This window comes from Misgurnus anguillicaudatus, chromosome 20, assembly GCF_027580225.2.
Source record: "Misgurnus anguillicaudatus chromosome 20, ASM2758022v2, whole genome shotgun sequence".
NCBI lineage: Eukaryota > Metazoa > Chordata > Actinopteri > Cypriniformes > Cobitidae > Misgurnus > Misgurnus anguillicaudatus.
The window spans coordinates 38,425,179-38,445,542 of NC_073356.2; the positions used below are offsets into that span (position 1 = coordinate 38,425,179).

The 20,364-nt window shown below is 36.4% G+C and overlaps 3 protein-coding genes and 1 non-coding gene across 4 annotated transcripts; all 4 read right to left on the reverse strand.

Annotated features, from left to right (window-relative positions):
* Positions 1-570: 570 nt before the first annotated feature.
* Positions 571-7,579, reverse strand: ppp1r18 (protein phosphatase 1, regulatory subunit 18). The gene is made up of 3 exons (XM_055220945.2): positions 4,517-7,579; positions 1,471-1,669; positions 571-863 (listed from the first exon to the last, which is right to left on the reverse strand). The coding sequence occupies exons 1-3, from the start codon at positions 7,565-7,567 to the stop codon at positions 844-846; spliced, it is 3,270 nt and encodes a 1,089-aa protein (XP_055076920.2). The 5' UTR covers positions 7,568-7,579; the 3' UTR covers positions 571-843.
* A 3,161-nt stretch (positions 7,580-10,740) lies between these two features.
* Positions 10,741-13,504, reverse strand: nrm (nurim). Its single transcript, XM_055220955.2, has 4 exons — positions 13,322-13,504; positions 12,590-12,783; positions 11,776-11,952; positions 10,741-11,677 (listed from the first exon to the last, which is right to left on the reverse strand). The coding sequence occupies exons 1-4, from the start codon at positions 13,494-13,496 to the stop codon at positions 11,369-11,371; spliced, it is 855 nt and encodes a 284-aa protein (XP_055076930.2). The 5' UTR covers positions 13,497-13,504; the 3' UTR covers positions 10,741-11,368.
* Positions 12,827-12,899, reverse strand: trnak-cuu (transfer RNA lysine (anticodon CUU)). Its single transcript has one exon. It is a non-coding gene; the product is annotated as a tRNA-Lys (tRNA).
* A 1,056-nt stretch (positions 13,505-14,560) lies between the features above and the next one.
* Positions 14,561-19,773, reverse strand: LOC141351586 (uncharacterized). The gene is made up of 4 exons (XM_073858668.1): positions 19,656-19,773; positions 19,199-19,543; positions 15,178-15,216; positions 14,561-15,024 (listed from the first exon to the last, which is right to left on the reverse strand). The coding sequence occupies exons 1-4, from the start codon at positions 19,714-19,716 to the stop codon at positions 14,843-14,845; spliced, it is 627 nt and encodes a 208-aa protein (XP_073714769.1). The 5' UTR covers positions 19,717-19,773; the 3' UTR covers positions 14,561-14,842.
* Between the last annotated feature and the right edge of the window lie 591 nt (positions 19,774-20,364).

Consider the following 20,364-nt stretch of genomic DNA (forward strand, 5'->3'; position numbering starts at 1 on the left):
GTATATTTTTTGACCATTTGATACTGAAAAATTTAATTAAATATAATCAATACATAATAATAAAAAACTCAAGCGGCTTATCAGCGTGTTTGGGGGGTAATGTCTTTAACTGACGGGGCAAAAAAATCACTTCCTGAAAAGTATTTTCCCCGGGTCTCGCGCGCCCCCCCTGGTGTCGCCTCAAGCCCCCCCTGGGGGTCCTGCCCCACTATTTGAGAAGCACTGATGTAAGGGGACCCTCGTTGTATGTAGATAAAAACGTCTCATTCTAAGGTAATAAACACATAACGGTTCATTATAAAAAGGTCTTTATACACCCCTGAAAATATAGTTTTGTAAATTATTTTGCATTTTTGTCAAGAGATCCTTCTAAAAATTACACACTGCACCTTTAACTGTAAACATTCATTCTCAAGAAGATACTGACATCTCACCCCCTGTCTTTGATTAAATTGGAGGATGAGGGTTTATTTTTATAAATATTTTTATATATACATATATATATATACATATATATATTACATAACACGGTAAAATCCATTTTTGCAGAAACACACATAGCCTTTAGACTTTTATAGATGAGGATTTATTATTCATAAAACACTGTAAACTGTGCAAACCATCAAGACCTGAGATTATTAACAATCACATTTATTACTGAAACTCAGCAATCTCTGAATGTTAACAAAAAAATATGCTTTAAAAATCTCATATCACATTCAAATACTCTTTAATTCTGCTACCAGACAAGAAAACAAACTAAACTATTGATTAAGTTTATGATTACTTACAGCTTTTGTAACTGTAAAGAAAGTATAAACTAAAGTTTGTAATGATTCATCATTAACGCTTACAGGATTCATCTGAAACAGAGAGAGAAATAATAATGTTACTTAAAAACAAACCTTACTTTCACTTATACACTCTTAATAATCCTGGGTTTGTGTTTAACTTATGGTTGAGTAACAATAACCCAGCACAGGTTTATTTATAACCCAGTATCAAAGCTTTCAGCACAATGCAGTACTGAAGACTCAGTTAATGTGAATTAGGAGTCGTGTTTCATTTCCTCTTAACAATACAGAGAAAACAACCGAGAAGTCTCAGAAGTTTATTGGGAAGCACTACAGTTGGTGACTAGAGATTAAAATTTTTAAATAATTGTATCAAAATAAACTTTGCCATATTAAAAAGCAAAATAATGCATTATATTAACAAATGCAATATTGCATGTTATGTGAAAAAGTGAAATTATATCTAAAATCATCAACAAAAGAAATGTTTATTGTTTAATGTTAAGTTTTAAAAGGTCTGTTTATTATGCAAAATGTTTTAAAACATCATAAATGAAATGTGTATCATTTAAATAAACGTTGAGTTAACCCAAAACAGATCATTTATTAATCATATATGCCTGTAGCTTCTCTCCCCATGTTGTTTATTTTATGAGGTTATTAAAATGACACTGACCAACTTTGAGGAATCGAATCCTTCCCGAGCTCCTGTCACTGCTGGACACAAACGCTCCGTTCTCCTCTTCCTCCTCTTCCTCCTGCTCTCCCCCACACCTCCCGTCCTCTGGCATCGGATGAGGAGCGCAGGGATGAGAATCTTCTGATGGATATTCACAAACTCTCTCCAGCTGAGCGTCATCGAAACAAACCTTCACCTGAAACGCAGTCACATCAGTATTCAAATATTTCATCTCTAGTTAACTTATAATCTTTAATGAACTGTTTTCATTGGCTGTAATCTTTTGTTACAGAACATAAAGTCTGATTAAAAGCATCAGCGTGTGTGAAACTATAAGAAGAATGATGGTCAGCGTGTGAACATTATCGAGGAGCTACAAGTGAGTCTGTTTGAGATCTAACTGATATGTGATATTGTCAGATGAACGGCCTTGGTGTTCATAAATGGTGTAAGGTTAAGTGCATGCTCTTGTGTTTGTGTTACAGGAAATGAGAGGAGGAAGAAACCATCGAGCTGTCACACGACCACTAAAAAAAAAACACACATACTGTATATAGAAAACACAAGATATTCCCAGGTCAGTCTAAAGTCTCTGTTAGTTGCATTTTAGTGTCACTTCTCTGTTTGTCACACATCAGAGTTTGAAGCAAATAGTTTGGATAAGAAAGAGCTCAAAGTGTTCATGCAATCCCTGCTTTTCATATAAGAAATGGATAAGATTGATTTAAAGTTAATATGATAATGTGCTGAATGTGATAGCGGGCCATGTTGAGAAAATTCAGTGAAGAAATGAATCAGTAAATCCACAGAAGAAGCCAGAGGACTTTTACATTTATAATTCAGATTCATCTAAAGACTTCCTTTCATCTTTGTCGTCTCTCTGAAGTTACGGTCATAATGTTGATCATGAAAACATTCTTCTGTGACAGCACATGCCAAATTATATTAAGTACATACTCATTAACTGGTAAAATAACAAGTTTAATGTGACCTTGGACCATAAAACCAGTCAATAAGAGTCTTTTTTATTTACAAATCTTCTGACAGCTGAATAAACCAGGTTTCTATTGATTCATGATTTGTTATGATGGGACAATATTTGTTTGAGATACAACTATTTGAAAATCTGGAAAATAGCAAAAAAAAGTAAATATTGAGAAAATCGAGTAAATCCTTATGAAATTAACTAAATATCTTCATCTAACATGATCTTTACTAAATATCCTAATGATAAAAGATGGATAATTTTGAGCCATATATTGTATTTTTGGCTATTGCTACAAATATACTCATGGGACTTATGACTGGTTTTGTGGTCCAGGGTCACATGTAGTATGAAAATGGGTAATGTAAATGAAATTCGGACGTACTGCATCTGCTATGTTGATACATCACGTGACATACTGTACATCGTCATAGCAACAAGTGAGATGTTGACTTGAATGCTGTTATTTAAGTGCAATTTAACCATAATGGTCAGATGTTTTTCTTCTGTTTTTACATTTGAATTGAGCCGCATTACTGCTTCCAACATTTTTAAATATGACGACGCCTCTCTTTCGTCTTCTTCGTCGACTGCCTCCTCATCTGGGGGCTTACAGGATAGCAAACTTACAAATCTTGCCAGAAGTATTAAGTCATCCGGGTACTTTTTGAATTCTTTTTTTGAACACTATGAATTTGTACATATTACTATACAGTATGGAAGTAGTCGATAGTTGTAAGATGTGAACAGGCCAGAAGAGCACACACACAAGAACACAGTCAGAATAAAGATCTCATAAATCATAGCAATGCTTACACAGACATCTCCAAAAGTGAAAGTTTTCAAGATGAAAATGCAAAAACAAGTGATGGAAACATCAGATGTTTGTGGTTTCTCTGCTCATGGGCGTCAGATGTCCCAAATCACATCAGTGTTTCATACACAGCTTGTGACCCCATTGACATGAGAAATAAAGCATCAGATTTTAGGAGATAGATATTTATAAGATTTATTACAGCTGTTGATGAACCCAGCAGAGTAAATGCAACCCCTTTAAAGGGGACATTTCACAAGACTTTTTAAGATGTCAAATAAATCTTTGGTGTCCCCAGAGTACATCTGTAATGTTTTAGCTCAAAATATCCCAGAGATTATTTATTATAACACGTTAAAATTGACACTGTGTAGGTGCAAGCAAAAATGTGCTGTTTTTGGGTGTGTCTGTTAAAATGCAAATGAGATGATAATGCAAACACTGATCACCATAATGACGATTTGTTGAAATTAAAACTCAATTGTGCTGTCAATTTTTTTTGTCTCCCTCTCTCTCTCTCTGTGCACTAAATGTCAGTGATGTGATTGGATAGTGCAGATTAAGGGGTGGTATTATTATAATAAGATCCCCTTTTGACATCACAAGAGGAGCCAAATTTCAATGAGCTATTTTTCCACATTTTCCACATGCAGAGAATGATTTACCAAAACTAAGTTACTGGATTGATCTTTATCACATTTTCTAGGTTGATAGAAGCACTGGGGATGCAATTATAGCACTTAAACATGAAAAAAGTCAGATCTGACCTCTAAAAATAATTCATGAACTCTTATTTCAGGTTTTTTTGCCTTTCAATTATAAACCAAGAAGAAGTTACAGAGAGAGAAATCTGAGAAGTTATCAGAGAAATCCTTTATTAAAAAATTAATCTATTGTTACCTTAATACTGCTATACAATGCACAATTGTGGTTAAGTATAAATCAAGCATTTTCTGACGCTGCTCTTTCATTGCACAGTAATTGAATGTCTTAGCTGCTGCAGGGAGATTGTGACGTGAAGTGAAGCATGATGGCGTGACAGATAATCCTAATCCCGCTTTAACACACAAGAATCACTGTGGCCACAATCAAAGAGGACAGAGATGTCCTGACCCGACCCAGAGAAAGATCACACACACATTTCTGTCTCAGGTCATCCTTACTAAACCACTGTCACCTTATCAAATCATGTTTCAGTATCTCAATGTCTAAACCTCTCAATAAACCCAAATCTGTTCACTCACCGCTTTCGCCGTTCCTTTGTTCTTTATTAAGCACGACCGCTCCAGATTCTGATATCCTCCGATCACCTGGATCTCTTCGGCGGTCGGATATCTCTTTTTACCCGTGTCTTTGTTTGCACTGGTGTTATTGGTGGACGTCTGGGCCTGTGGTGCCGGTTTTGATGGAGTTATTGTTGAGTTGTTTCCAGAAGGAGCTGATCCAGCAGATCTTCTAGGGGTGATGGTGATGGTGGTTCCTCTCTTCGCCGGTCCGCCTGATGCACTCCTAATGGTAAACAGCGGTGGAGAGGGGCCTGTCGAGGGAGATGAAGGACTGTTGACTTGTTCTGGGGTTGATAAGGAGTTTTCTGTGGGTTGGACAGTGCGGGCGTTGACGGTGAAGGACCTGAGCTGCTGAGGTTTGGGATGTGACCTTTGATCATTTTGTTGAGGAGGATTCATAGATGTTTGTGATTTCTGAGTCTCTTTAAGTATGTCTGGTCTCTTCTGGCCTTCAGCCGTCTTAACCTCCTGTGATGTCATCGCACTCTGCGTCTCTCCGTCTCCTTCCTGTTCCTTCAGCTTTAGTCGTTCTACCTGACGCTGGACCGTCTGTACACCTGTCGACTCCACCGTCCCAGGTTTGTCACCGTCCCTCCCATAACTCCACAGTTTGGCTTTCTCGGGCAGAATGTCCGGTGATTGTGCATTTCTGATGGACTTGTATTGTCCCGTGGAAAGATCGGCTTTTCGTTCACCGATACATACGGCGCTCCTGGATCCCACCGGCTTGAGGTTATAGATCCGACTCATTTCGACAAGCGAGTCTGAAAGAGGTGGAGAGGGAGAAAGAGAGGGAGGAAGATATTCTTCCTCTAGCAACTCTCTCTCTTTTTCGTCTTCTCCCGCGTCAATGTTCTGTCGTCTCCAAGTGCTGCGTCTGTCACACTCCTCTACATGATCTCTCTCTGTTTCTCCACGGAAGATATCGCTCTCGGATTCATCCCCAGAGATCTCCCCAACTTCTCTTTCTGTCGAGTCTGACCGTGACAGAGAAATAGGAACAGGAAGTTGAGGGCTTGCCACTGTAACTTCCTGTGTGACGTCAAACAGTCTGAGAGTCTGCAGTGTGGTTTCTTCCTGTTGAGTCAAAGTGCCTTCTGTTTCTCTGCTCTCCATCACTTCAGTCTTCTTCACACCGCTCAGTTTCTCTTCTTGTTGACGGATTCTTTCTCTTAATGACTCCACTCGGGTCAGAGGTCGTCCAGTCTTCCAGCTTCCTCTCCTCTCTACTCCTCCACCTTCTCCATCTCCAACAGGGAAACTTGTCCTTCTTGCTGAAGATACATCAACTCCATAAAACACTGTTCTGGGAATGGTTACCTCTTCTTTGATTTGATGGGATGTTTTTTGATGATTGTAAGTGATTGTGTCTGGATCTTCACATGAAGACATCTTCCCTGTCCTGTTGAGCTCTCTGTCCATCTGAACTCTTTCTGTCCTGTGGTCCAGATTTTCTGACAGATGTGAAGAAGACTGGAGACTGTGGTCTGCTGATGGTTTGATGATATCTTTGATGTCATCTGAGGGTTGGATATATGTACTATGAACTTCATTCGCCTCATCCTGATTCCCTTTCCTCTTGACTTCTTCAGTTTGACTTTTTCTTTCAATTTTCTCCTTCTCATTTGGCCTTATTTCGCACCTCTGATCTCTTTGCATCTCTTTATCTATCTTCATCTCCCTCTCGCTGCTTTCTCTCCCTTCGTTTTTGATTAGAACTCGTCGGGCAAATGCGATGTCTTCTGGGTTTTTGATGGGGGCCACAATGAAGCCCTCTTCTCCATCTGCACTTTCTTTCTGTCTCTTTTCATTCATTTGTACCTCTTCATCACGTCTGTGTCTCCCCCATCGTCTCGTGACCCTCGGTTCACCTTCTGATCGAACCTTCACGTTCGGTTTGACCCTGCGATCTGAGTACGTCCTCTCTATCACCTTAAACTCCGGTTCCTCTTCACAAACTCTGTTCTCTTGATGACACAGCACACGATCGGAGAAGCTGAAGGAGCGTTTGGGAACACCTCGGAATGTCTGCCTCGTTTGGTCCTCCTCATCCTTCCGTACGTACAGATCTCCGGTGCTGTATTTGATCCGGTTCTTGCCTGATGGGTCAAAGCAGTCTGTGCTCTTGGAACGCATTGGGGGTTTGGGGTGTTCACCAAACTTACTGAGCAGCTGACTGACTCGACTGCCACATTCGGTTCCTCCGCCCTTGAGTTTTGTTATTCTCGTCATCAATGTCTCTTTTCTCCATATCTTCTCTCTCACTTCAGGTGTGTCTATCTCCTCGTCTGTAACGGGCGGTTTGATGATCAATACTTCTGATGCTCTGATCTCTGTAACGCTTCCACCACCAGCCAGAAACTCTCTTAAATCCATCCTCATCCTCTTCTCTTCCACCTCCTCGCGCACGCTCTCTCTCCTCTCCGGTCTTTCTTTGCAGTTTTTCTCTTTCTCGATGATGATGATGTTGTTTGCTTTGATGGTGTGAAGACCTGTGACTGGAGTAAAGAGACATGTGCTGCTCTCTACCTCTCTGCACTTCTTCAGCGGTTCTTTCTCTCTTACTTTGTCTGTCCATATCTCTCTATCTCGTCTTTTCCAGAACTCTCTCTCTCTCTTCACCTCCGCTTCTTTCTCTCTTCCTATATTATTGGTTCCATCGCATGTGTTGTCTCTCCTCCAGCTGTTCTCAGACCTGATGAAAGGATTGTGTTGGATGGAGCCGATGGTTTCTTGAGTTTGGAGATGGAGTGTGAGTTTATTGTCCATCTGTTCTGTAGCGATGTCCTCTATGATGGTCAAGACCTCTGCTGTATGCTGTCCACCATCTTTATCTCGTCCTTCATCTTGCTTTGCTCTCCTTCTCAGGATAATCCCTCTCTTCCAGGCAGGCATGTTGGCCAACCTCTCCTCTTCCTCTCTTTCTCTTCTCTCTCTCTCCTCTTCCTCTCGTCTCTTGCGCTCTAATAGGAGTTGTTTCCATTCGGGTAGCGTGGACAGAGACATCATCACACTGTGTTTGATCAAAAGATGATGAGATTTTTGTATGATTTACTCTTGGTGCAAGCCTTTAAAAACAATCCAACACAAAAGTAGATCTGTTAAAATTATTTGATGTAGCAAATTTGTATATAGCTGTAAGCAGTTCTGTCTGAATAAAATATTGATTCTCGTCCAGTTACAATTTCATAGTTTTACTCATAATAAACAGATCTGCTGATATTAAATCTCTCTATAGATGTAAGTCTAAACATGATGAACACACAATAATCAAGAGATCATTTACTTGTATGACAAATGATCTTTAAAAGAATGAAAATCACTTGACCTTGCGACTGTAATTCCTGAGTTTGGATTCCTGATTCACCGTAATGAAGTTTTCCTCATCTTTCCATCTGTGTTACTCCAATCAGACACAGCTAAAGTCTCTCACTTCATGTTGAATTGAATCAGAAACTTTATAACAATGAATATGGATGAAAAAATCCCTGAAAGTGTTTGATTCCTGTGAATCGGAGCGCTTCTGTAGTAAATATTGCCGGCTTTAGAAGCACCGGACTGTAATCCCATAATTACATTAAACTCCAGCAGGAGAAAGACGCGCACACACACATTTGTTTAAGTCGTCTTCTGTCTTTCTGACCTGCACCTGATACTGCATTATATATTTTTATACCACGGGTCTGTTGAATGCTGTATTCTGATTGGCTGAGAAATGTTCTGTGGGTATGCATTAATTTTTTTTGCACACCTAACTTGTCAAATGTCTTAAAAATAGGCACCAGAGCAATGTTTGTGGTAACTGTGGTATAAAAGGAATAATTGACTTCGGTCCTTTGAATTTGAAAATAATGCACACCCGCGGTGTAACGCCATTGCACCTTGGGTGTGCATTATTTTCTTATAATTCAATGGCCCATCGTCAATTATTCCTTACTTAAACCGCACACCTGACATGTCAAATGCCTTAAAATGTCCACCAGAGCAATGTCTGTTGTAACCATGATATACAAGCAATAATTGACTCTGGTCCTTTGAATTTTTTGATAATAATCCACACCTGCTGTTTAAATCCACTACCCGTCATGTCACATTACCACCTTGGGTGTGCATTATTTACAAATAGTTTAACAGCCTGACGTCATAGTTTAATTACATAATACATGTTGTTTTTATGATTTCTAATTAAGAGACATTGAGTATTTCTCATTTCACAACTTACCTGCCTATAAATTTTTTGTTATAGTTAACTAGTACTATTCAAAGACTACAGTTAATAATAAAAAACCTGTCAATAATACTGTGTACTAATTGCTATATTTCAGCATTTTATTTTATGCAACATTGATCATTTAATACTGATGGTAAACGCAAGTCAAACTCTGATAAACATTTTTACATGCAGTTGATTATTCAGGACATAATCAATATTAGGGCGTTTATTTGTAAAACCACTCATAAGAGTCAATTATTTTTATTGAGATTTTAAAATGAGATATGCATCATCTAAAAGCTGAATAAATAAGCTAGGACATTAGGATAGGAGGACAATATTTGGCAGACATTAAACTATTTAAAAATATAAAATCGGAGGGTTGAAAAATATTGAAAAAAATCACCTTTAAAGTCCAAATGAAGTCCTTAGCAACTGCACAGAAGTGTTTTGATATTTATGGTAGGAAATTTACAAAATATAATAATGCGACATGACTTTTGTGTCAAAAATCATTCGGATATAATTTTGACCTATATTGTTGCTACAAATATACCCATGTAACTTATGACTGGTTTTGTGGTCCAGGGTCACATATAAGTCCTGCACTTTAAAAACATCATGTATGCGATTTAGTTTTTACCTTTTGTGTAAAAAAAAACACAATTTATAAAAGCTTTATTAAACAAAATTTACTGTTGATGTAAAAAAATACATTCAGCTTTGTATTCATTATGTAAACATATCTTTAGCTGTATTCATAACACAAAAGAAAAGGCACATCATTTTTCAGTAGTTATGACACATGAATGTAAACAAGCAAACCCAAATCCTCTATAACACACATCAGAGACGTGCTTTAACATGATGTTTTAAAAATATAAAAGCATTGACATTAAATGTTATTGAATTGACATCAATACAGTCAGCAAGGTTTAAACAGCGGTTTTAAAAGCTCTTAATAGACAAACATATTGACACAAACAAAATCTTTAATTTTTTCTCCATATATCTTATAGCTGCTCATGGGATTGGATGTTGTGCGTGTTGTGTGTATAATGTGTCTCTGTGTTGTTAATGAGTCTGGTCAGATGAGAGTAAAGCAGTTTAATCTCTTGACCTGTGCTCCTCAGATCCTCTCCAGCTAACTAAAAATACAATGACACATCATGAAAATAGACAAAGACACAATTTGGTTTTATATTAAAATACTCCTGATGAACGCATCTTTTTTCTGCTGATCATCTCATCTGTTAGAGGAAAGAGAGTTGGGCTGAATCCCAGTTTACACACCATTTACATACTACATACTATAGTACTTTAAAACAGCAGGCTAAGGTGTTTTACTATTTCTGGTGTGCTTTCTGGTATTAATGAATGTATGGTAATGAACTGATAGCTTGACATTCATTGACCCGCATGCAAACACAAAGTGATCAATAAATAGATCTGTGGTACACAATGACAGTATACTGTAGTCTATAACATACATGCATACTTTTGCATCACAAACTAACTACATACTTTTAGTGCAATGAAGTATGCAAACTGAGAAACAGCCGTGTATTACAAACCCATTCAATATTGAAACACTTTCTCAATAACACATTCTTCAATTCAGCTTTTGCTTGTTGAAATGCTTATTCAATCACAAATGTACCTAAAAACATATTATTGATATTAAAAAATGATATTTAAACTAATCAAATATGATTGACACCCGGTTTATGTGTCATGTAAGTTCATACTATATCAAATTCAAAAAGATTTCAACAAGAAACTGCAAAGGGATGATGAAGATGAACTAAAAGATGCTTTACCAGACCAGTAACTCTTACTTTTTTCTTGGCAATTACATCACAACCCTTAAAAAAATTAAACATTTTAGTACAGTTAAAACAAAAAAATATATAGCTACTGTAGTAAAACCACAGTTACCACAAAATAATAATAAATAAATTTTGTAAACCATGATTTTCAATAACCAAAGTTAAACCATGGTTACTGTAGTAAAAACATGGTTTTGCTGATAATAATCAATGCACTAAAAAACCATGGTTACTACACTTTTACCACACAAAAAAATGGTTAATTTTCATAAGGGAACATGCATAAGACCAGCATGAGCTGGTAGCAGTTTTTAGCTGGTTTTATTTTGGCAATAGCTGGTTTAAGCTGGTCCTCGCAAGCTGGCAAAGCTGGTGGGTCAGCTGGTCTTCCAGCCTGACTAGCTAATTCCAGTTGATAATTGACCAAAACTCAGCTAGACCAGCTTGCTACACAAGCAAAACCGGTAATACCAAGCTGGGAACCAGCTCATGCTGGATTTAGCTGTTTTCTTCAGTAAGGGTACGAGACAGGTGACACATTACAATATCAACAGTATAAAAACACATCATCAACAATTTAGATAAAAATTCTATAAAAATGTCTTGCAATTTTTTTTACATTTAACAAACCAGTAATTTTGTAACAAAATATATATTTTTGTTATGAATATTAACACTTTCCCTTTTTAGCAAAATATCAATTTCAAAGCAATGCAAGCGACGACTCTCATACTGATAAAGAAATGAAACTAGTACTCTACTGATTCTTCAGTCCTGTTTGTTGATGTTGTTATTACTCTGATCGTTTTCTTCCAGCGGAGTACCAAAGAGTTTCAGTTTGGTCTGCAGCTGCCGGTTGAGATACGTGCAGTCTTGTGTATCCAGAGAATGAGCCAGGATCAGATAAACAGACAGATAAAGAGCCAACAGGAGTCGATCCAGAGGAAAACTCGGAAGAAGCCAGAGAACCACCAGCAGCTCCACACAGACCGGATGTCTCAGGTGAGCAAAGAGTCGCTGGGCGCGTGGAGACTTTAAAGAGAGAGGATCACCCAAACCCAAACACTCATAATACACCTGAAACACACACACAGGACAGGACGACACGTATCTCTCTTTAGTGTACAGTAGAGTAAAAATACATGTTGTTATAATGATGATGATTCACACAGTACCTGTTTGATGCCCAGTAATTCTGGATAGTCAAAAATCAGTAAAATACTGCAGATGATCGCCCAGCACAGAAAGTGTAAAATAAAACAGATGAGAGGGAAATAAATATCCCAGCTTGTATTTTGCACAGACCACAGACAGGGGGCGCTGGTGATCGGCTGCCAATAGCGCATCAATACCTGAAAACAACAGTTAGAAGCTAATTTTAATAGATTATATATAAGATTCTTTTTACATGACAAATTTTATTTATGAAGGAGGATTAAGGCCAAGATAAATAAACCTTGAGATTAAAGCAATTATAATGCAAGATTTAACTAGTAGTTTTTAGCAAAGAAAGTCAAAATAAATAAAATTACAAAATTATTTTCTAGATATTTCGAATGTAAAAATGTTATTATTAAATTATTACCGTAATTAATTATTATTTAAATTAATTAATTAAATTTAATTAATTAATTAAAATAATTATTATTCTCGTTATATTGACTTTAGTCTTGCAATGTAACGTTTTTCCCATAATTTTACTTATTTTGACATTTTCTCTAAAAACTACTAGTTAAATCTTGCATTATAATTACTTTAATCTCGAGATGGTTTTCTTTTTATTCCTCCTTGGTATTTATTACATTTGGATGATGTAGTAATTATGAATTATAGATCAGACATCCAGCCAACAGAAGAAAACATTTTAAAAAGGGCCAATGAGTTTCTGTACACAAACACACTACTTTTATTAGTTTAAAGATGCACAATATCAGTATTTATTTCTAAGATGACAAATAGACAGACATAGAGAGAGTATTGTGTAGTTACCTGCATTGCTATAGCGGTAGTAAAACAGTACATGGTTCTGGTTAAAACCCCCAGCAGGTTCTGACATCTTCTCTTCACTGGAGCCCAGGCCAACACACTGTGCTGAACACTGAAGAGGACCAGAAGGAAAACATCCACAGCTACAGCTTTTAAAACCCCGCTGTCCCGTAGAGCCACAGACCATGACACTGAATCTAAGTAGAGACACAGAGGAACAAAAACTCAGAAAAAGATTTCCGCCCAACGTGGGGCTCGAACCCACGACCCTGAGATTAAGAGTCTCATGCTCTACCGACTGAGCTAGCCGGGCTGTACGTGCTTCACGCACACACGCCGTAATGACGACACAAGCGTGCGTCTGTTTTTGCATATTACTATTGGACAAGAAATGTCATTTTAATTCAATATCTGTAACTCCTAATCAAACTATCCGTTTTATTATCAAATACATGCATAAATACTACAAAGTACAGCCCTAGGTTTATAAAAAGGTTCATAATAATTTTATTATGAAGTATTACATTTTAGTATTATTTAGTATTAAAAGTTACATAGAGTAAGTTACAAGAAAAACTACACTATGAAAAAAGAACAAAACAAGAAGCTTATAGGCACAAACTAATTATTGATGATTAAATTCACATCACTTTTTGTGCACATAAGGTCTTAAAACACAGATGTGAACAGCTGCTGGTTCTTCAGTTTAACGTTTGCTCAAGCATGCGCACTTACCTCGACACAGAGGCGCGTCCCCGCTCAGGTTATGAAAGATTGCGCGAAACGACACAAAGCGAACAAAATCAGCACCGGTTACAAAAACGAAGATGAAGTTAATTAGCGCCGAAACACAGAGAAAGCAATCGCGAAAAGTCACCGACGCCATGATAAAAGGTGTGTTCGACTTCATGCGCTCCTGCGCACATTGGCTGCGCAGAAATATCCTATGACACCAAAGTATCTCGAGAACAGACCGATCCGTGTTGTCTGGAAACGCTCTCGCGGTACTATGAATTCAAACACGAAGAGGCGATAACTTCCGGAAAGCGCAGCTGCAGTGACAACTTTTGAGCACTAGATGGAGACACACTTCATGTTATCACGTTCATATGGTTTCATTTCTTAAATGTTTAAATAATTCTGTAACTTAAAAGAGTAAAGTTTAAAGCTGTTTATCTGTCTGTGGGTTAATTCATACAAAAAATTATTCAGCAATAAACACTGTACAAAAATAAATACAATTTTAACATTATAATAAGTGCTGGGCATATATTAATCTGGATTAATCTCATACAAAATAAAAGTATTTTTTGCATAATATATGAGTTTGTGATGTGTGTAAATATTATGTATATTTAAACACACACACATACATATATAAATTTAAGAAATGTTTTATTTATATATAATATAGAATATATAAAAATGTAAATAAATATATATACACATGTAAATGTTTCTTAAATACATACATGAATGTGTGTGTATTTATATATACATAATAATTACACACAGCACAAACTCATATGTTATGCAAGAAATTACTTTTATTTTGTATGAGATTAATCTAGATTAATCTATGCCCAGCCCTAATTATAATGTAAAATTAATGATGTCTCGTTTACTTACATTGGTAAATGCGTTATCTAACATGAACTAAGACCAATTCATTGCTCATGTATGTTAGCTCGTTGTGTATTAACCATTGTTATCAGATTCATCGTTTGACTGTAAATATGAATTAGTCAATGCTGAAATGAACTAAGATGAATAAATTGCCAGTGTTTTTTGTAATAATATAGAAAGGACAAACCCCAAACCATGTGGCTTTGTTATAGCTGCATTGTGTGGTTTAGTTGCAGTCAGATGAATGCAGTCAGTCAGGAAGTCATAACCAATTATTGCGTGACAAAGGCTGTGTGAATCTAGTAAGTTCACTGATGATTTGGTGAGGGAGTTGTTTCAAGCATCTGTATTTGAACAAGTTTTTTGACATTGTTTTTTTATTTCAAAGGTTTTTATTATAATCAAGATTTATATGATAAACAAAAGACAGGTGAGCTTCACTGGCAATAATAAAGACATCACTTCTAACATCTGTGATTGAGAATTAACTAATAGTACACATCTGAGATACAAAGTTTTTTTTTAAGCTTTTTTAAGGCTGTTTAACTGCAGTGCTGGACATATCATACTTGGAGTGATACGCTTAAGGCAATTAATTGTATAGTAAAATAAAGTAGACATTGGTGTGAATTAGTCTGTGGTTGTTAAATCTGAGTTTAGTGCAGCTGCATCTTTTCCTTCAGCCCAGCCCTTCTGCCAACCGTGTTGATGAATAATTCCAGCGGCAGCCATTGTTGCAAAGAAAAATATCACAAATGCAAGTCCAACACCACCAAACATCAAGGCTCTCTCTGTTACTGTCAAATCATCATCTATGCCGAAAGAAAACATTCAGAATTATATAGCGTGTTTTTACAGATTAAAGAAATTGTAATATTTTATAGATTGGTGATTATATACAGTACACATGAATAGTTAATATGTGCTCATTTCCGAATTCAATAGGCCTATAACAGAAGTCTTACTTGTGATCTCAACATCCTTCAGCAATTCTGTGAGCTTGTCTGAAAGTACATTATTTGATCAAACATTAAATATTATCATATTTTCTGAAGTAATGATATAGTAATTGCCTGAGGTTTGTGTGCAATGTCAGGACATGCTGCATCTTGCATTGCTAAGGTGGTCTGTCTGATTGACATTGCTATGCATTTTTACACCCTCAGAAATAAAGCTACAAAAGCTGTTACTGGAGCGGTACCCTTTCAAAAGTAGGGGAGAAACAGGGCGAAAGTAACAAAGTGATTTTCTCCAAGCCCTGATTACAGTTGCATTTCAAACTATAAAAGCATCTTTAGCACGCAACCCTTTACAGACTTGACAAATATTTCGTTATCGTTTTGCATGTGTAGATCCAGAAAGCTGTTTTCGACCATGATAAGTAAATTCCTAAAACGGTCATGTTTTTTTAAAACGCGTTGTGTTTCTGGTTTCATGTGTTACAGTACTGATCAATCTACAGGTGCTGTAACACATCCTGAAGTTTGACGACTTAGAGTTTTTCAAAATAAAAGTGAATCATATTTAAATGTCAGGAGTTCCTGTCGGGACGAAAGTAATAGGGGAGAGCGGGGCACACCTAACGCTTTTTGGCTTTGGCTCTATCATTCAAAAAATATTTAAGTTAGATAAATTATTTTTCTTACACAATCAACACACACATCTCTGCTACAAACTAACACTTAAAGTTTGTTTGTGAGACCTACCGTTATCGTACCTAACCCTAATTACATCGAAAGTGGCAGGAGTGCCAACGTTACCCCATAGGTGAGGTTCATTGTAACAAGAAAATTTAGATTAAACACAAATAATTCAATCAAATTCTGTCTATATACTAAAGGTGGATGTTTCTATATCTGTCTATAATAGATGAATGTGTGGATATCAATCCATCCATGATCCTTTATCTAACCATCCAAACTGTTTTTTTTTTAAAGGGCTGCACAATTAAGACAAAAAAATCATAAATGAGTTATTTCCCCTGATATTGTATTAACAGTTATCATTTGTTGAACATTATTTACATTGTTTTCATTTCATTCTCATTGTATACTGGAGGCTTAGTTGTAACACTGTGTTACAACCAGTGTTGGGGAAAGTTACTTTTAAAATTAATGCATTACAATATTAAGTTACTCACAAAAAGTAACTAATCGCATTACTTAGTTACTTTTCAGGAAAAGTAATGCTTGCGTTACTTTTGCATTACTTTTTCTTGGCTAAGGCTTGATCTCTTTCAGGCCTTGCAGGTATTTTTTATGACTGAGAAGTTCTGCATTCAGAAATTGCATATATTTCCATCGCAAAAATGTCAAGCTCTGGCCTGCCCTCTCAGTTTCTGACTCAAACTGTTCCCACACGTACGCATAGAGTGCATAATATGACTATGTTTAGTTTAATTCAGTACATCATTTTTTAAAATCAAATTAATTAAACTAAAAAAGTAACTTGCATTACTTTTTTAAATATTAATGTGTACATTTAAAAAGTAATGCGTTACTTTACCCATTACTTCAAAAAAGTAATATTTAAGCAATATCGCTCGAGTAGGAGTGTGATATAGCTCTATATCATCACGGCTGTGATTAGGCCGAGTGCCGGAGGCAATCACAGCCGTGATGATATAGAGCTATATCACACGACTCCGAGAGCGATATTGCTTTTATACAACAGTTCGACGGCACACGTTTGAAAAACGAAAACTAGAAAACAACAACGGAGTTATTTTAAAAGCCTCTTTGTTTGAGAACTACTTCTTCCGCCACGGATTTGAGGGCGGCCAGAATGACAGGTAAAACTTTCGGCTGCTTTGAAGCTCATAACAACTCAATGGACGGAAAAGCCGTTACTTTATATTACCGTTTCTTGGTCACAAAGTGTAGTTTTAAGATTAGTTCAGTCGAGAATGTATATGTATTATATTTAAATCTGCAGTCGATTAGTAAAGATAGCGCCTGTTTGAACGTTTGCTTAGTGAGATTCGGTACGAATGAGAACCAAAGCATGAGCGGACATCAGTGTTCACTCGCCCCGCTGACCACCGCCCTCTCTGGGCTACATTTCTGAAAGGGATACCCCGGCTCTCATGTTGGCCTTGTTTGTTTATGATAGTCAAAATGAGATCAAATCAGCAGTATTTGGTGTCATGATCAAACTAGTACTTGTTTTTTTATTCATATTTAGTGTCTTTTGTGTTGTTATTGTTTTGGCGCGAGGTAAACGTTAATAAAACTATACTTGTATAACGTTACTATTGCTTTCTCATTTATTCTTAACGTGATACGAGCACTCGATTATTATTATTAAACTTTGTTCTTGTCAGTACTATACAAAACGGTTTTTTATAAGTGTCAGAGAGATGTTTTTGCATGCTGCTTATAAATATACCAGTGGCGATATCTCATAACATGTTTTAATAGTCACGTCACGATAAAGTAAATGATCAATGTCCACATTTAAAAGCTGCAGTGCTTACCTGCAGTTTCACGGTGTTTTCGCGTTCTGATAAGAGATATAGCTCCAGAAAAAAGAGTGTTTATATTCCTCTTTCCAAGTGTTAATCGTCCACACGATGTGACAAGACATTACTCCCATTAACTGTAACGTAACATCCAAGAGCGCTGATCTTTGACGGAATAATACTTCTGATTGGGGATTCACAGACTGATTTATGAGCTAGTAAACTAATGAGACACACGGAGAGTGATTCACACAACGCGTCTGTGTTTTTCCATTCAGAGATGAGCCTGCTTAGGACCTCCATTCACTAGGTGGCGGAATAATACGACAGGTGAAGCGGTTACAGTGCCGTTATCAGTACAATATCGTATAGCTCTTAGCCAATCAGATTCGAGAACCAGAAAGAACTGTTGTATAATATTACGTAATGCACGTTACTTGTAATGGGTTACCCCAACACTGGTTCCAACTAACCCTGCTGTGTAAAAAATGTTTGCAATCCCAGCTATCAGTTACTAGGAGTTGCTGACATGTTTCAAAATGGTGTTATGTTTTAGGTTAACAAGACAGTGATTAAAATAATATAAGGTTGGATTTCGTGACTTACACACCCAACTCAGAAATCGAACAAAAAAAAACATAAGATGAAGAAATTTACTTTTATGTCTCCAAAACATTCTTTGTTCAATATCTTAACCAAAACACATCAAAACTTTTCACAAATTCACAGGATATCATCATCTGATAGTAAGAGAAAAAGACTGAAAGCACAGATTGCTCGGCCCTGTAGAAATATGTAAAGTAGCTGCGTTACAATTAACCCTGCGCTAGTTTGTGCCCCACTCACCCCTACTTGTTACTTTTGTATATTATATATTATATTATATTGTATATTATATTATATTACTAATGTACATTATTTTAATTTGATTTAATTTCATTTTTATAGTGTTCATTCTGTTGAATTTTTTTTTATTCTCAATTCAAACTGAAATTTAAAATGAAAATGTAATTTCATTATTTTTTGCAACAAAATACAACAAAATATGTTTGCAATTAGATTTTTTTTTTTTGCAAGGTCATAGTCCAGTTTATTTACTAAAAAATCTATTTTGTTTTGTTACTTTTGACCCACCTGTGTGTTACTTTCGTTCCAGCTGTCAGGTTCAAGAGTAACAATGCGCTACTTATGTTCAAAGTGAAATTATACTAAAGTTGTTTTACATTTGTTCAAAATTGCATCTGGTATTGATGGACCACACTTGTGAGTTACTAACCACAGCAAAAATATATCTCTGTCTAAAACATTAGCTTTGAAAATGACGTTTTTCTGAAAAATGCTACTTTCGCCCCTGCTCTCCCCTACATCTTTGTACCTTAATGCATACATATCTCTACCTAAATAGTACATATTAGGACCTTTTTAAAGGGGACAATTGCACTGACAGCTTTTGTACCTTTTTCTGAGAACATATATTGACCGTGGTGATTTAATGAAAGACAATGAAATTTAATACCAATACTAACCCTGAGTTTCTAGTCTGAAGGATTTGTCAAATTGCATCTCTGGAGTATCAGATTTTGTACCACAGAAATAAAGTCCCAAATCTGACTGTGTTATTTCAGAAATAACCAGACTGACCACTGTGATCCAGCTGTCTGCGTTTATTCTCAGTCGTTTACTGTTGTGATTGTACTTAATTAGAAGTTTTCTTCCTGATCTATCTTTCTCAGCAGATACCAGAAGAGTCAGCTGTTCAGCATTCAGGTGAAACCAAGTGATTTCATATCTGTCGATCATGCTGCAGTTCAGAGTGATATTATCACCCAGCTGAGGTCTTAATGGACCAGATACCTCCTGCCTTGACACATCTGAAGAGACCAGGTTTTTAAATAATGTGAACTATACTTAAATATATACTTTTATTGAAGTTAATTGATTATTTGTTAGTCAATTATGCATCTTTAAATAGAATACACTTACCATTGGACGTGATTAGCATTATCCAATAAGAAAACACACAGAAGAGAAGGAATTTCTCCATTTTATCTGTCACTCTAAACCGAGTACATCAAACTGCAGGCATATGCAGAATGCTGACACTAAAATAGACTAAAACCACAGTTTGTTTCCACATCCTTTTGAGAGCATATAGTCTACAAAATTCAATAGTTCTTCTAACATTTCTGCTTTTGTCTGTTGTTTCAGACATTTATTTTCAATATGAGAGCAGCTTTAATGAGTTTACATATAGATAATTTGTACTGTGGAATATTTGCGTGCATTACTGATTATGTTTTAGCTTTAAAAAATAAAGGTGCTTCACAATGAAATCAACGTTTCACAAAAGTGGTTGTAGTGAAAGAGAGATTTTTAGATTAAAAATGTATGAGTGAAATGGCTCTCTTAAAGAACTTTTTGACTGAATGATTCTGTTTGGAACTAAAACGTGCTCTTTTATGGCATCGCTGCAAAGAACCTTTTATGGAGTTCCTGCAGTTGACGTCACACAGCCTAAACTCCGCCCTTTTGGCAGGCAATCGTACAGCATTTAAGCATTGTAGATATCGATAGCGGTTGAACAATAATTTTAAACCAGATTGCTTATACCTTACAAACCTTACTATTTTAAGTAAATAAAGGTTTTATGTAATAGTAACCCTGAAACTATATGAAAGCGTTTAGAAAGGGA

Excerpts from the sequence above, each read along its gene's own strand:
- ppp1r18 (XM_055220945.2), bottom strand. The coding sequence starts at position 7,567 with ATGATGTCTCTGTCCACGCTACCCGAATGGAAACAACTCCTATTAGAG. Across the intron at positions 1,670-4,516 it reads ACAAAGGAACGGCGAAAGCG|GTGAAGGTTTGTTTCGATGA; the intron begins GTGAGTGAACAG and ends ACTGCGTTTCAG. Across the intron at positions 864-1,470 it reads GATTCGATTCCTCAAAGTTG|ATGAATCCTGTAAGCGTTAA; the intron begins GTCAGTGTCATT and ends TCTCTGTTTCAG.
- nrm (XM_055220955.2), bottom strand. The coding sequence starts at position 13,496 with ATGAAGTCGAACACACCTTTTATCATGGCGTCGGTGACTTTTCGCGAT. Across the intron at positions 12,784-13,321 it reads GGACGCGCCTCTGTGTCGAG|ATTCAGTGTCATGGTCTGTG; the intron begins GTAAGTGCGCAT and ends GTCTCTACTTAG. Across the intron at positions 11,678-11,775 it reads AATTACTGGGCATCAAACAG|GTGTATTATGAGTGTTTGGG; the intron begins GTACTGTGTGAA and ends TGTGTGTTTCAG.
- LOC141351586 (XM_073858668.1), bottom strand. The coding sequence starts at position 19,716 with ATGGAGAAATTCCTTCTCTTCTGTGTGTTTTCTTATTGGATAATGCTA. Across the intron at positions 19,544-19,655 it reads AATGCTAATCACGTCCAATG|ATGTGTCAAGGCAGGAGGTA; the intron begins GTAAGTGTATTC and ends TGGTCTCTTCAG. Across the intron at positions 15,025-15,177 it reads GAAGGATGTTGAGATCACAA|ATGATGATTTGACAGTAACA; the intron begins GTAAGACTTCTG and ends CTTTCGGCATAG.